A 15480-nucleotide genomic window follows, 5' to 3' on the forward strand; every position below is an offset into this window, starting at 1 on the left:
TCTTCTTAGCTTAGTTTGTATTAGTAAGGACCTTAAGATCACACATTTTCACTCGCTTTTTCCACTATATTACAGTCAAGTGTTCTGTTGGATGGATCGCTGGCACGGTCTGACAATGGAGGACATACGCGCCATTGAGGAGAAGGTTAAAGAGGAGCTTGATCGGCAGCGTCAGGTGGGCGAGGTGCGGGGCATGCGTGCTGATAGTGATTAAAGGAAATAATCAAAGCTTAAACAAATTTATGACAAAAGCAACCACAACATAACAACACCAAACCTACAACATCAACAAATGCAAACAACAAACTCTACAACAAATAGAAATAGTAGATACTAAACGCCTCCGTAAGCAACCACTCACTCCCTACTCAATCTTTCCGAATGCACCACTCAAAACCTGAACTTATTTAACTGCTTATAGCTGACGAGAGAGCGTAAGTAAGGAAGTTGCATTTTCGAAATGGTGCATCCCTTGGCTATTTAACCAACCGGAAGCGTAGTGCTACAAATTTGACATCATCAGTAGTTGTTCCGTAATTTTTTTTTATCATGCAGTACATACATAAATGTGTACATATTGTCTATACTCACAGCCAAATGCCGTTATTTAAAAGCGGAGACTTCAGCAGGCGCAAGTTATTTGAAAGGAAACGCATATTTAATGGTGAACTTAAAGCAGTAGTTTAAATTTAATGTGCACTCTTAATTTGTGTGAGAATAGCTTACATTATAATTTGCTTTTGAAATTACATTTAGCTTAGTTAAGCATACAACAGAAACGTATTGATAATTAAACCAACCACAAGCAACAGAAATACACTGTTTAAATAAATGTGAATCAACAAAAAACAATAGACTAAACCAAGTTAAGAAGAAATACCATTTAAATAAAAAAGCAAAGCAACTTATTATAAAGAATTAAAAGAAAATGCAATAGTTAATTTTTAAATAAATAATAATATATAAGTATAATTCACAAATTAAATGCGTTTATATATAAATACTATACATGTATGTATTTCAAGAGAAAATTAAAACAATTATAACAACTTAAATTAAATTGATTAAAGTTATAGAAATAATGAGAATAAACAAAATATTAGAAATTACTGTAACTTCACACTATTTTCAATGAGAAACCAAATCGGACAGAAAAGCATTTTCAAAAAAGACACCTCTCTCCCATCCATCCACTTCAAGTTCAACAGCACATAATGTCAATCTAACTATTGTTGCAAACACAAAGATGTAAAATAATAGCATAAATTGAAAACTATTGAATCATAGCAAACAAAAGAAACAAGCAAAATAAAACAAAAGAAGAAAACGTTTGTTGGAGCGCAAGAAAGACAAGTAAATGAGCTCCCGAAAAGGATATTAGCCGCAGATGATGAGCAACGGCCGCAGGGAAGTCTTAAACATAAATTTTTAATTAAATTTAAATTAATCATTAAATTACTTCGAACTCCATTTAAATTTAAAGCAAAAAAGAAATGATAAATCTAAAAAAATGTTATTTAATTGTACGAACATATGCTTATATTTGCGATAAAAGAAACTTATATACATATAGAAATAGTAAAAAGCTAAATGAAACAGTTGATAAAGTAAAGTATATAAATAAATAAAAGCCTAAAAGAGAAAATATAAATAAATAAAAAATGAATACCAAAGGAATGTGTATATGTATTTATGGTAGGACAGGTAGGTAGGTGGATTGAGGGGCGACAGTAGTGTAAAAAACAAGCACTCGTAAATTAGTTTAGAATAAGGCACACATGCAGATTAGTTCCAAATTACACCAAAAAATGCACCAGAGGTAGCTTAGCAGTGGGAATTGTTCAAATTAAATATATTAATTGAGGTTCGTGTGTATTCCAATGTTTAGATATGATTATTATTTATTATAATTCAACGATAAGCATACAACGTTAAAATATTATTTATAAATTTCACGCCAATTACATTAGAATGTTTATCAACTTCATCGACACTACACATTAGAGTGCATGATATCAAATGCATAAATTGGTTCGGAGTGGAGAGGATTTGGGTAGTGTAGATATGATAGTTTTGAGCATAGCGTATGCGGAGCGATTGAAATTTAGAGAGTGTGTGTGTATACATATATTTAGACTATACATTTCTGTAATTTTTAAAAATCCAGTGAATTTTACAAATTATCTAATTTATACAAATATTAGTTAATTCTGAAACTTTTGAACTTTAATCAAAAAAAAAATATATAAAATAGAGCTGACAGTTCTTGATGGGATAAAAATCTGGGTCCGTGATTACGTAGATCCGACTGTCGGATGCAGTTGCGGTTGTAATTATAGCGAAATTTTGTATAATAAGTTTTAAACCCTAAAATATCTAAGCCTTATCCAAATCACTTTGATTCTATAGTTTCGTGGATGTTGTTTTTGTAACGGCAGAAAACATCTCTGAAGTTTTTTTTGGGGAATGTTGTTACTTGACAATTCTTAGCCTAATACAAATCCGGATACGTTACAATTACGCTATGGGAACGGACAATATGATTATTTAAATACTTATGCTAAGAAAAAAAAACCGATCTAAACGGGATTAGATCTCCGAAATAACAATTCTTGGCCGGATAAAATTCTTGTCAATTCTGACTGTTGTGGGCACTGTATTCTAAATGCAGACGAAGAAACGAGATTAACCTTTGCACAGCTTCGTTCTGGATACTATATCAAATATACATATGTCCAGCGTGCAATGAGTCTCCACATGACACTGGCCACCACTTTGCATGCTCTGTTTAGGTACCTGTTGCAACAACAATAACAACTACATTACTTAAATACTAATTTTTTTTATCGATTTGGTTGTTGTAGCGGTAGAGTTCTGCAGAGTTGTAAGCCTTGGCCGGATAAAAATCCAGGTCAGTTCCGTTGGCTTACGTTTTCCAAACAATTTCACATTGTCGAAGAGTGTAAAATGATCAATAGTGACAGAAACAGGTGGTACAAACGACACTTATGGTATAGCACCCTTTTAATTTGAACAGGTATAATCTCTGGAGGGTTTATCTCGGATAATATTTTTTCGAAATAATACAACTCTGACTTTCACTGCCATTCAATATTCAAAATAACTCATGCAGTTGAATGTTTAAGAATTTGTAACTTATGGCTCCAAAAATCTATATATCTTTTGTAGAGCTCGATTAAACGAGAATCGTATAATAATTTTTCATGTATTGGAGAAGTTTCTTTAGGACAATGAAGAAAAAGCGGGTGACGAGGAAAACCTAATAGCACCAAATTGCTCGTGCTCCGACAACGCTTTGTGTTCGTGTTCATAACAGTTCGCTGCTATGCAATTCGCATTCCTTCTTATGCTCGGAAAAAGGAATTTTTTCATCTAAATTTTGTATGCAATGTAATAATAATATTTTAGAAAATGGCGAATAGGGATAATAATTAGCTAAAGAAACATATTTTTATGAACAAGAAGCGTACAAGGATTGTAGAATTTGATATAAAAGGGAATACCGAAAGTTGCCGGACTCGTGTCGCTCGTGTGAACGCAATGGCACAAAAGTAGAATTTCCCGATAATGAAAAAAAGTTTTCTTGTATACACCTAGACGAACATTAAATTGGTGTGATTGATATTAGAGAGCTGTTATCGAATATCAGACAGCATCTCTTTTTTTAACTCGTTGACTCATTTCACAACTTGCATTACACATGAAAAAAAAATCTTCATAGTTCCGTGTCTCTTACACACTCTTGTCTGTGAATGAAACCGTTTTTCACTTGAATCGAATGGCTTATTTATATAGCAAAGGTTAATGTTAAGCAGTTGGAGACATTAAAGACGACGTCTTTATACGAAATAATAAACCAGTTTGTATTTTAAAACATAATACGAGGAGTGAATTTATTGTATAATAACATCTTCGAAATGCTGTGAAGGAGTATGGTTAGTCCCTATTTTTGGCCTTTAAAAGAGAGTTTTGTGACTCATTTCTCAACATATATCAGACTACATTCGTTGGTTTCGTTTTGACTGTAGCTTTAAACAAATCATCCTTGATGAAGTAAAACTAAGGTTTTCTTATATTAGGACTACTTTTATAAATACGATTTGTGCGCTGCAAACAGTTCTTTCTCCCTCATGGATTAATACACTCATAACCTCATGTAAAAAGAATGCTAAAGTTCTATAGAAAAAATTGCTATATAAATAACGATAAAATATAGTAGAAAAGAAAAGTTTAACACAAATACTTTAATTTTAATAAAATCATAAAAAACACTAGAATTGAAACTAAAAAGTGTGAATTAAAGCAAACACTGCAACTGTATGCAAAGGTGAAAAACCCATTGTTATCGCTAAACTTTAAGTGTCATTAAAAATAATTACACGCTTTTGCTCAGCAAATCATAAAAATATTTGTATAAAAAAAATAATAAAAAACTAATCGAAATCCGTGAATATAAAATTCCTTTTTGCTCACTGTATCTCTAAATGTCTTTTAAATCTTTAAAGCCGTAAAAATTTAAATTTATTTTGCGAAGCAATTAATGCGAGATTGGTGAGATTAATTATTAAGACAAGTATAAAAATATATTTACCATATATTTACATACCGTACATGTTTACAGTTCAACCATATACATACATATATTGTGTGCATACAATTGTATGCGTTTTAATTTTAACAAATATTAGCGTGTTCAATCTATTTTCTACATACTTACATACACTTGTGCATAAATTGTAACAAAGTACCTATTAAAACGCGCTGGTCACGTGTCTACTCGTAAATTTTGCAAAACTCAATTGTACACAGTTGATTAATTTGGCGAGTTAATTAGGTGATAATGGAAGAAATATAGTTGCAAAAAACAAAAGTAAAAAAAAAAATAAATGACAAAAAATGTATAATTGTGGTATACTTTTTTATTTGAATGTGGTTTTATGATAAGGCAATTGTGGCTTGTTTTGCAGAAGGGAAAAATATTTGTGGTGGTTGTTTTTAGGTATTTGCGTTTGGGGTATTTCTGGGTACGCAAAGGGTTTTTCAATAAGAGCGCTACAAAAACTTTTTTTTAAATAAAACCAAAAGTACATTAGTACTGTGAAAGTACATTCGTACATACTCCATAAAAGAATTACGGTTTGATGCGGATAATGGGCCGGCGTTGTCACTGGGCCGTATTTCTTCCGTAATGATCGAGATATTCCAAACTGGTTTTTTTGGTCCCTATGAAAATAGCCGATATATCAACGTCAATGCAACAAATAGTGTCTACAGAAGCTGAGGCTCTTTTGATGTAACTATGAGTAAGTATCTTCCACATCGCCATTTTTGAAGACATTATTTCATAGAGCTTCGTACTCGTATTTGGTTAGCGGTTGGTATTGAGAGAGGAATCGAGGTTGATCTAACATGTAGTGCAGTGTTACTCAGAAAGGGTGATTCCATAAAATTATTCCTTTTAATATATAATAACTTATCGAACCATCGTCGTATGGAAAATAGGAGTTGTCTGTGCAGGCGTAATCAACCTGGCTTTATATATCTAAGAACTGTCTCCTCAGCAGTAACCCTTCGAAATGAGTATTGAACCTTACTTCCCTAAAATTTTGTTCCTTAAAACTACAGGTCTACACTTACTTGACCTTAACATATATATGCATGTATTGGGATTTGAGAAATTGTAAAACTGGATCATATATAGTCGCCGTCCTTTAACAGCCTTTGTATTGGTTATTGGATTGAAGCTCAGTTTTCTTTATCAAAAAAAAATATTTTTTTTCACAGACGTCTAAGAACTGAGGTGAATGAGTGTTAAATCTTACTTCCCTTCAATTTTGTTAAAATTTTGAGAGGCGGCAAAGCGTAAGTAAGTAAGAGGGAAGCAGAGAAAGATGAAGACCTCCACTACGTTGGAAAGATCAGGTGGAGAAGGATCTGCCTACACTTGGTGTCTCGAATTGGCCCAAATTACTAAAAGAAGAAACGATTGGGGCGCTGTTGTTAACTCGGTTATAATCGCGTAAGCGATGTCTACGCCAATATTTATGTATTAATATTATATATGATATAGGTTACAGACCTGCATACAATTTTGTAGTGTACTAGAACGAACCCAGTTTACTCAAGTGAGATAGATGTGATATAAACCCAATCAAACCACATTTTTGCCAGTCGAATAAAGAGTATCCAATATTGTTAGATTTTCTGGCACCAGGGCGAATGATTAACAAAAAAAAGTTCTCAAAATTTCATTGTTATATCTCACAGGTTGACCGATATTTTCGATAAAAAATCAGCAATAGGCAGTCAGGTCCACATATTTGGTATATGAGGGCTCTAGTTATGATGCTATGTCGACCATTTTATTGACTGATAGATTACGTTGAAACCCTCAAGCACCATTGTGAAATTCAATTATACCCTGAACAGGGTATATTAGGTTTGTCACGAACTTTGTAACACCCAGAAGGAAGCGTCGGAAATCCTATAAGGTATATATGTATATAAATGATGAGTATATTGAGCTGTGTCAATTTAGCCATGTCCGTCTGTCTGTATATATACGAACTAGACCCTGAGTTTTTAATATATCATTTTGAAATTTTTCAAACGTCATTTTCTCTTCAAGAAGCTGCTCATCTGTCGGAACTGCCGATATCGGACTACTATAACATATAGCTGCCATACAAACTCAACGATCGGAATCAAGTTCTTGTATAGAAAACTTTTCTATTTGACAAGATATCTTCACGAAATTTGGTATAGATTATTTTCTATGGCAAAAATGTAATATCCGAAGAAATTGTTCAGATCGGCTTACTATAGCATACAGATTCCATATAACCTGAACACATAGTTACTAAAATATATGCACCTGTGAAGGGTATATTAGCTTCAGTGCAGCCGAAGTTCACGTTTTTTCTTGTTTTTCTGATTTATTTATTTAGTTGGTAATGACGGTTTAACTAGCTCAAATTCAACACAACTGTTATATGAGGATTGAGAATGGTTGTTATTCGGTTTCATACATTTTCACAGAATTTGCGAAGGTATCGAAATATAGTATGCTCATAGCAAGTTTGCTTGATGTAGCTGTAGACGTGTCCATGATATATATAGTACATTAAACTTGAGGCTGGGGTCACGCATACTTTGCATATATTTTTAGACTAGTTATCGCGTTGGCTACGGCGAATATCGCATTAATGACGTTTTGTGGGCATGCCAGGGCTTTGATTTCGCTTTATCGTGATGTCTTAGTTTTTCTTTGTTACATATTGCACGTATGGACAAATAGACAGAAATTCAATTCGTTACGTTAGATGAGCAAAACTATTACTCGTATATTCTGTTACAACACGTTGCGGGAGAAAAAAAATATTTTTGTTATTTTTATATAGACACATATTTGAATATATTTTTTATCAGTTAACATATTTATTTTTCAATGTGTATACCTTCTATTTTATAAGTTATGCTCTTACTTTCCACACTAAATTTTTTTATAGTAAAATCTTTAATCAACCAACCAAAAGAATTGATGCACCTCCTCTTCATTAGATGGTCGACAATGTGGTGGTCCTTCATCAGGTGCGCCGCCAGCGATTAATGACTGCCTGAGAGTTTGCATAGCAAGTGTATTACGTTTCGATACTTTAGCCAAGTCGACGATACGTTCGGGATACTGCACGCCAATGACACATTCGTAGTTTTCCTGCATCTCTTGTGGCATGCGCCATGGTTCATGACTATATTTGAAGAAACTACTATGTGACTTGCAAACAGAGTGAGTTAAAATGAAATGCTTACATATACTCCTGAGGTATTTTTGCCAATTCCGGTACATACTGACGAATATATTCACCTTTCGGATCCAAACGTTTCGAAAAAGCTATGGGACAAGAGACTAAAGAGGAGTCCAGTAGGCGTTCAAATGCTGACGATGATACCCACATCCAATTACCAGCACATACGGACCAATCAGCATCTAATAAATATTTGAGGAAGTGTCTCAAGCCATGCTCCCAACTTTGCCAGAGTGCGCCACGTGTCAAGAATGTAGCCACTGTATTACGTAATGTGTGATGTAACCAGCCCTCGGCCAACAATTGGCGCATTGCGGCATCAATCAACGGAAATCCGGTTTGACCACTGCGCCAACTTTGCAACTGTTCCTGATTTGGTGGAGCCCATGGAATGTTCAAGCAGATTGCATTGCCTTCCATGCGATCGTAATAAGGATTATTTACGGACATTGTATAAAAGTATTCACGCCAAATGAGCTGACCAGTTATGTGCTCTCCGCCGGCCATATGTATGCGATGATAGAAAGCCTCAATTTGCACGTGCTTGAAGAGATCATGTACGCTCCAATAGAAACGACGCACTGACAAACAACCGAAGCGCAGATGGGCGCTCATCGATTTCGGAGATTCAAGTATATTAGGATTTGCCTGATTTGGCAGATAGTACCCGTTTTTAAAAGCACGCTCCTCGACTTTCAGACGCTCAGCTAGGTGTAATAAGGCTTGTTGCTCACCACCACGCCATTTTACCTTGGCCACATAGCTTATATTGTCCGGGAATATGTTGAAGTCCTCAGGCGTAGGGAACTATAGAGATAGCATAAATACAAATAAATATAACACACTAGTTCGCACATACTTACCTGCCAGAATGCATTTAACTCCATCAACATGTTATCAGTTAACTTTAGAAACTCAACGCCATCCCATTCGGGATCTTCAACTGGACGCGGTGGCGCACCAATTATTTCCACGGTGTGCTAAGAATAAATATGCTCTAAGTTAAAATCCTTCGATGCCATAAATCATCTTACCAAAAACATCTGATAGGTTAGTGGCGGAATTCCACCATTCGTACTAATAACAGTCCGAGGATCCCAAAGTGTATGAGAGACCTTCTCCACTGCTTCAATATCCAAGTCATTACACAAAGCTCGTACTGAATCATCACGTCGATTCCAAATTGGTTCACAATCCTGTTCGAAGCAAATTTTATTTAATCTATAGTACTCATTAAGACGACGGAATACAGTTGTCGGATTGCCTTGGAACAAGTATAGTTTGCCTGCAATATCACTTGCACCGCGTATGGCTTTTAACTGTTTGTCAATCTCAGCCAGAGAGTTGAGAAGAAAGCTCATACGATTATATCCAACGGTTTTGGTACCTATGGCATGTTAGAATATGTATAATAATAATAATTAAATTAGTTTAAGAGTCGTATACTCGAAAATTGTTTACTCAAATAATAATAAACACTTCTTCAATTTTCAAACTTTATGTAGTCATGATTCCAGAGAAAACACAAGTAGCGTCGTTGTGCATTGCAAATAACTAGTTGCCTACATACCCTAATTGACATATGGAGATCAAACTTCATCCGGAAATAAAAGTGGTTGTACGGCCAAAGCGACACATATACTCTGTGATCAATAAGTAGACGGATTTTTGTATTAAATGTAAATTCTATAGTTATTCTTCTAAATCAATTTCATTCCTTTCAAAGTAATCTCCGTCCGTTAAAACGCACTTTTGCCAACGCTTTTTCCAGTCCTCGAAACATTTGGAAAGGTCTTTTATCAGTACAGCCTTCAATACCTTTTTCTATTTGGTTTTTTTCTCCTCGCGAAAAGTCGGTGGTCGCTCGCGTACACGGTGGTTGTGGAATAATATGAGTCGATTTTTTGGCAAAAAATATTGAAGAATTATGTTCATGACAGTATGATATGAGTATAAGAGTTGTTCGTCCTTAATTCTGGTCGTTTCAGTTGAATTCTTTTTGCTTGGTCAGTTCGTCACGGCGAAAAGAAGTAGTGCACCACACAACGATAACCACCTCACTTTAATTTTTGATCACAGTGTCAACTTAGGCCGCATATATGGAATAATTATTTTGCTTCGCTCTGGCTGTCTTTACACCGTACGATTTATAAATCAGAATGTGAGTTATTATTAAAGTTAAGTACCATATGTTATAATTAAAATAATTTAAATTGGTACTAAAAATCCATGAAATCGGTTCATAATTTCATTATTCGTATATATGAGGAATAGCTAAGTTCGGATAAAACCGGTACATAAGGTCTCAAAGTTATATGGGGTCTAGAGCGAGTTTTCACCTGATTTTATTCATTCTCAACACAAACACCGCCAAAAGAAAAAAACGCTTCCTCAATTTTATTAAGATGACTCACATATTAGGCGATATATGAGGTATAAAGTCACTCGGAAGAAAATCGAAAATCTTTATGCTAGCTATCCCTGAACTTCAACTATATATCTCTCACACTGACCAATATTCGCGGTAAAAAAATTAACTATAGGTACTGGGATTAAAATATTCGGTACCTAGAGGCTTGAGCAGTTTTTGTAAGATTTGGCAAATTTTTGGCCATATTTTGGCATACTCAAAAGGCATTATTATTGCAAAGTTTACATATAACTTCTTGATTTGTACACTCAAAAGGAAATAATTGATGGAATTTAAAATTGTGTTATATGGGAAGTAGGAGTGGTTGTAATCCGATTCCAAACACTTTACCCCGGCTCCATTAAAGCCTATTGTACCATCTAGTTCCAAAATCGCGGGAAGAACTGAATTTGTCAGTTGAATGTGGAGTTGCATTGCAACCGGGTGCCGGACCCAAAGCACGGCAGAGGTTTTAGATGGGCCTCGAACCCGACCAAGGTGGTTAGTGTGTCCATTCCACACTGCCAATTGGTACTGAAAATGCTCAGCATTCTCAGGGCGCTGATCAACGCATTGATTTGATCCGCTGTGCTTTTGAGCGCCGTGGAGTAAGGCTGTCGTCAGCAGGTACCCACGTAAAACACACCGGACGTTGTACCATCAAGTTATTGATTTATCGCGCTTTAAGTAGCTTTTAACAGTACCGTTATAAGATGAGAGAGCGGGGTTCTAACCCGATTTCATCCAATTTTCATCTACGAACTCGTAATTTTGTTTTTGCCGAGGAACGCGCACGAGAAGCTTCATCACGTTATCTCAATTTATACTCAAGTTACACCCAAGTTACAGGTTGCACTAATGTTAGAAGGACTATCACCCAGATTTCAACTCTTCTGGCTATCCTGATAATTTATATATGTATAACCCAATATCTGTCTCGCTTAGTTTAAGATTATAACATCCTACCGTTAGGTGAACAAAACTAGTATACTCTGTAGCAACAGTCTGTGTAATTTGACACTTGATTCAAATTAGACTACTTAGAGTTTTCGAATGACGAAAATTGGTACCGGTTTTCCTGCGACGATAGTTTTCTATAAAGTATTTTGACTTCTGCCGCAGTTATTACAGGTAGCAGCGCCCCTGCGCATAACCCTCCCTCAACGTGTCTGTTTACACAATGCAAAACAGAAGTGAAATGAAAAGCTCAGTAAAGCATGTAGTAGAGATGTAAAGAAGATATATACAAGTATATATATATAAATACATATATTTCCTTTTCTTCCTTTGTATTCTAATTCTGATGTTGTATTATAGTTTTATCAGTTTGGGTTAACCCGAAAACCATGTAATTGAAACCCCTCCGTAGAGATGCGATTGGAAAGAGAACTAGTTGAGTTGCATAGCAATTCAGTGAATTTCTCACAACAAAACATTGTAAAATAAAATATCAAATAATAAGTAAAAAATAAATAAAACTAAAACAACTCACATGTACTCAATTATGCACCCCTTACGATTTCAACAAAAAATAGCAAAGTTTCCCGTAAGTATGCATTTTGCACGACTTAAGTAAAGAATTTAACCTGATAGTGTGCTTATTGCGTCTGGTAAGGATTTTTAAATTAAGAAGCTGTCACCACTCATTGATGGGAGTATAATAGTCATCAAAAGAGCATGTCTTCCACCCGAATAATATCTAAAGACCTTAAAATAAGCCAACCAGTGGTCATACGCGTTCAGACAATACGACCTGTTATTCCCAAAGCAAAAGTCAGGTGCCACAACAAAATTTAGACGGACGTAGACGCACGTCTCACTATAAAACGTATGAAAAGGAATAAGCACTTAACACCAACAAACGCATTTACAGAAATAAATAAGCTTGTTAGCAAATGGAATGAGAGAAGAGCGCTCCACGACATTGACTATATCACAGCGATAAAAAACAAAAAACTGCATTGTCAGAAAAGAATGCCAAGGTATGGTCGAAATTCAGCAGAGAGCACCGAAATGGGATAGCAGATGACAGGAAGCTTGTAATTAGGTCAGTCGATTCAAAATTTAATCGTTTTCAGTCAGATGTTAAACAATATAACTGGAATCGTCTTGGGGAAACCATCCAATGGAACCATGTTACAAAAACAGTGAAGTACAGTGGGGGCCTCACGGTATGTGGTTGCTTCTCTTGGTGGCATGTTGTACCTCTACAAAAAATTTATGGAATAATGAGGAAAGAAGACCACCTGCATATTTTACAGAACGATATACCCGATTTTAGGGAGAGGGCGGCTTGTCTAACAGAACGCGTCATATTTAAAAAGGATAATGACCCAAAACATACATACAAAATCGTGAAGTAATAGCGTGTCGTACGAAGTTTCTCATTAATGCAGTGGCCAACCCAAAAGTCCTAATCTCAATCCGATTGAGAATATATGGTCAATTGTCAAAAGAAGGTTAGGACAATACCGATCGACTCCAACGAATCTGGACGAGTTTATACAGAATTTGTCGAATCTCGAATAACTAAAGTGTTTTGCATGGTGCAAAATTGAATACATGTGAGTTGTTTTAGTTTTATTAGATTTTATTTAGAATTTGATATTTTATTTTTTGTATTATTAACCGATTTGCTTAGAACTGAAAGTTTTTAGCTCATGTTCATGGATAAAAAACTTTTTAAGTTCTTTTTGCTACAACTATTGTTATGCAGATATAAATACACGAAGCACAAACTTGTACTCTGCGTTTTGTGTGGAGTTTGTGTCGGATCAGCCACGTGATCTCTTACTCTCTTTTTGTGCCCCCCACAGTACACTTTGGAGTTTGTGTTCGATCAGTCACGAGATCTTTTACTCTCACCTGTCCTTGTTATTCCTTACACCAGCTCACTTACCAGCACTTTCGCCATCAAAAATGAATAGCGGTATCAACGCAATACCCTCAGTTTTGTCGGAAATGGCTTCCAGCAACGCCGGATTGTCGTGCAACCTTAACCCATGGCGGAACCACATGACGTTCGCTCGCTTCGCCATTTTCGCTGCTGTTGCACTCACTCACACGCGAACTGCTCTTACTCAATATACACAAATATTACAGCACAGCGATGAAATAATAACTTATTTGTTATAGTTTTTTTTATTAATCTCGCTTTAAACACGCTTTTATTGCATTCTCCGCTTTTGGTTGCTGTTCCAGCGCTCTCCCACTGCACTTGTCAGTAATCAGCAATACAAATCGCACTCAACTACTGTCGAGTATTGATAATAACAAGCTGTTGCACTCTTAGTTCGGTTTACTAGCTCTCAACTGAAATTGCAGCTCCGTTTTTGCCAATCGTGCGCTCACTCAAGGGCGACCTTCTCGCGTCAGCCACTTGTTGGCAAATGCAATTAGCGCTGGACACACTGCAAGTTTTCTATGTTTCCCATTTATAGTAGTTCTGCTGACGTCGCAGTTTGAAAAACTTTTTGCGCAAACTATATCATCGCAGTCACCCTCTAATTTGTAGAGCTTCTGCTTCTAACCCTCAGTGCTGGCAGTTTTGTATTGTATTGTATTTTGTTATTTTTGCACGTTTTTTCTCAACCCTCCCCAGTTGCTGAGTGCTTCTATTAAATTATTTTGAAAAACCTGTATACTCGATGTACTGGAGCGTATGAGTGGTTGGGTGGGCGTGTGTGAATAGAATAGCAATAAAAATGTTGTTTGCATTGTAACGTTAAATTACGAAAATGTACCGATATGCGATACATACGAGCGTAATTTGTACTGCTGTTCCAAATGGACCAAATTCTAAATTTGATTTTCAGCATACTAGTCCTAAAACTTGGCGCAGAAGCGTAGACATTGTTTAAAACGAAGACAAAGTTACAGACTCCTATTTCTTTAGTCCTTTGGAGGCAGATACTTTAGTAAGCCTTTGCTACGGATATTGTCAAGTGATTAGCCTTTTTGTGTCCCCATTCAAAGGAGCTATGTTAAAGAAATAGTTATGCAGGGAGGAGATGCCATCAATATTTGTAGTTGCTTTACATTGTGGATTCTTGATTATCTGCAAAAAATCGGTGGAATAATGAACAAAGAAAGAAATGAAGAAATTTTTATTATTTTCAAACCTTGATAATTTGCCAAAGTATACTGAAAGTCGAGCAATTGTTTTTATTTTGACAGCTATCATTCAGAAAATTCTTTTACCCAATATACTTAAATCAATCAGGCTAATCTGGAATTATGTAATAGTATCACCCTAATACTTAAATTTATTTTTAATTGATCAATATGTAAAAATATTGCTAGAAGATTCGTTTGTTTCCAACTATATCTATATGCTTTTATTTACATATGTACAATATGCTGCAATTGCAAATTATAGTTAAACTTGTTGCAGTTTACGAAATTTCTATTTTCACAATTTTGTTACATTGAGTAATGTGGTCTTGAAAATTACTACTTCATATCTAATATTCATACTAGGTATGCTTGAATTTATCTAATACATATAGTATATACATGAGAATAAAGTATGAGAGAGAACCCTCTCAAACTGTATTTAGTTTCTAAGTTTGAGTAGCTTAGAGTGAGTATAAATTCGAAATTTGCAAAACTTTTCGTTATGATATGCAATTTGTATTCACATTGCATACAATAACTCGGTGCACCTGCCCATTAGGAATTCGACAGCAAGTGCAAGAATATGTAAATGATTAACTTTCGATATTTTGCGATATTTTCATGCGTTATTCTGGGTTGGTGTACAAAAAATATCGGTGTAAAATTAAACTAATTTTACCAGAGAGAAACATTACTCGAAAAGACATATCAACGCTAAACCGATATTTACTAGGAGAAAGAAAGGCTTTATTTATAATTCAGTTACTCCATTTTATAATTCATTGTATACACTTTTTTTTATCAAAGTAAGTTAATCAAGTCTATGGAAAATATTATCCCTTAAATATTCATGTCTTGTCATGCTTACATTTATATAAGTATGTACCGCATCTTTTTATATACCTATGCAGAGAAGAAATATCGTCACTTATTCTTACACAATTTTACCAATTTATAATTATTAAGATTTTTGAAAAAAAATATTCAGCAAACGAAATGAAAAATTCATAATTTATGTGCTTCAAATTGAAAATTTGTCTCAGAAAAAAGTATTTAATATGTATAAGAATGTAAAAAATATGGGAATTATAAAAAGATTTCAATAAAGCCAAGTAGAAATGAATATAG

At 35.0% G+C, this 15480-nt stretch overlaps 2 protein-coding genes across 4 annotated transcripts in view; one reads left to right on the forward strand and one right to left on the reverse strand.

Annotated features, from left to right (window-relative positions):
- LOC105228517 (phosphatidylinositol transfer protein alpha isoform) overlaps nucleotides 1–1673 on the forward strand; it is a 30151-nt gene extending 28478 nt beyond the window's left edge. For 2 of the 3 annotated variants that reach the window (XM_011208375.4, XM_011208376.3), the window contains exon 8: nucleotides 76–1673. In XM_011208375.4, the coding sequence (XP_011206677.1) occupies nucleotides 76–214 (139 nt within the window). In that variant the 3' untranslated portion in view covers nucleotides 215–1673. The remainder of the gene's footprint in view (nucleotides 1–75) is intronic. The other variant, XR_852679.4, reaches the window with a different exon arrangement.
- Nucleotides 1674–7434: 5761 nt separating this feature from the next.
- LOC105228516 (cryptochrome-1) lies at nucleotides 7435–13650 on the reverse strand. Its single transcript, XM_011208374.4, has 5 exons — nucleotides 13136–13650; nucleotides 8861–9213; nucleotides 8690–8806; nucleotides 7831–8633; nucleotides 7435–7769 (listed from the first exon to the last, which is right to left on the reverse strand). Exons 1-5 carry the CDS (start codon nucleotides 13272–13274, stop codon nucleotides 7538–7540), a joined length of 1644 nt encoding a protein of 547 aa, XP_011206676.1. The 5' UTR covers nucleotides 13275–13650; the 3' UTR covers nucleotides 7435–7537.
- Between the last annotated feature and the right edge of the window lie 1830 nt (nucleotides 13651–15480).

This window comes from Bactrocera dorsalis, chromosome 2, assembly GCF_023373825.1.
Source record: "Bactrocera dorsalis isolate Fly_Bdor chromosome 2, ASM2337382v1, whole genome shotgun sequence".
Lineage (NCBI taxonomy): Eukaryota > Metazoa > Arthropoda > Insecta > Diptera > Tephritidae > Bactrocera > Bactrocera dorsalis.

Bases quoted from the DNA above. Each gene is read 5' to 3' on its own strand.
- LOC105228516 (XM_011208374.4), bottom strand. From the start codon at position 13,274: ATGGCGAAGCGAGCGAACGTCATGTGGTTCCGCCATGGGTTAAGGTTG. The intron at 9,214-13,135 runs GTAAGTGAGCTG...AACATGCCATAG, and splicing joins TTTTGATGGCGAAAGTGCTG to GTACCAAAACCGTTGGATAT. The intron at 8,807-8,860 runs GTAAGATGATTT...ATTTATTCTTAG, and splicing joins TAACCTATCAGATGTTTTTG to CACACCGTGGAAATAATTGG.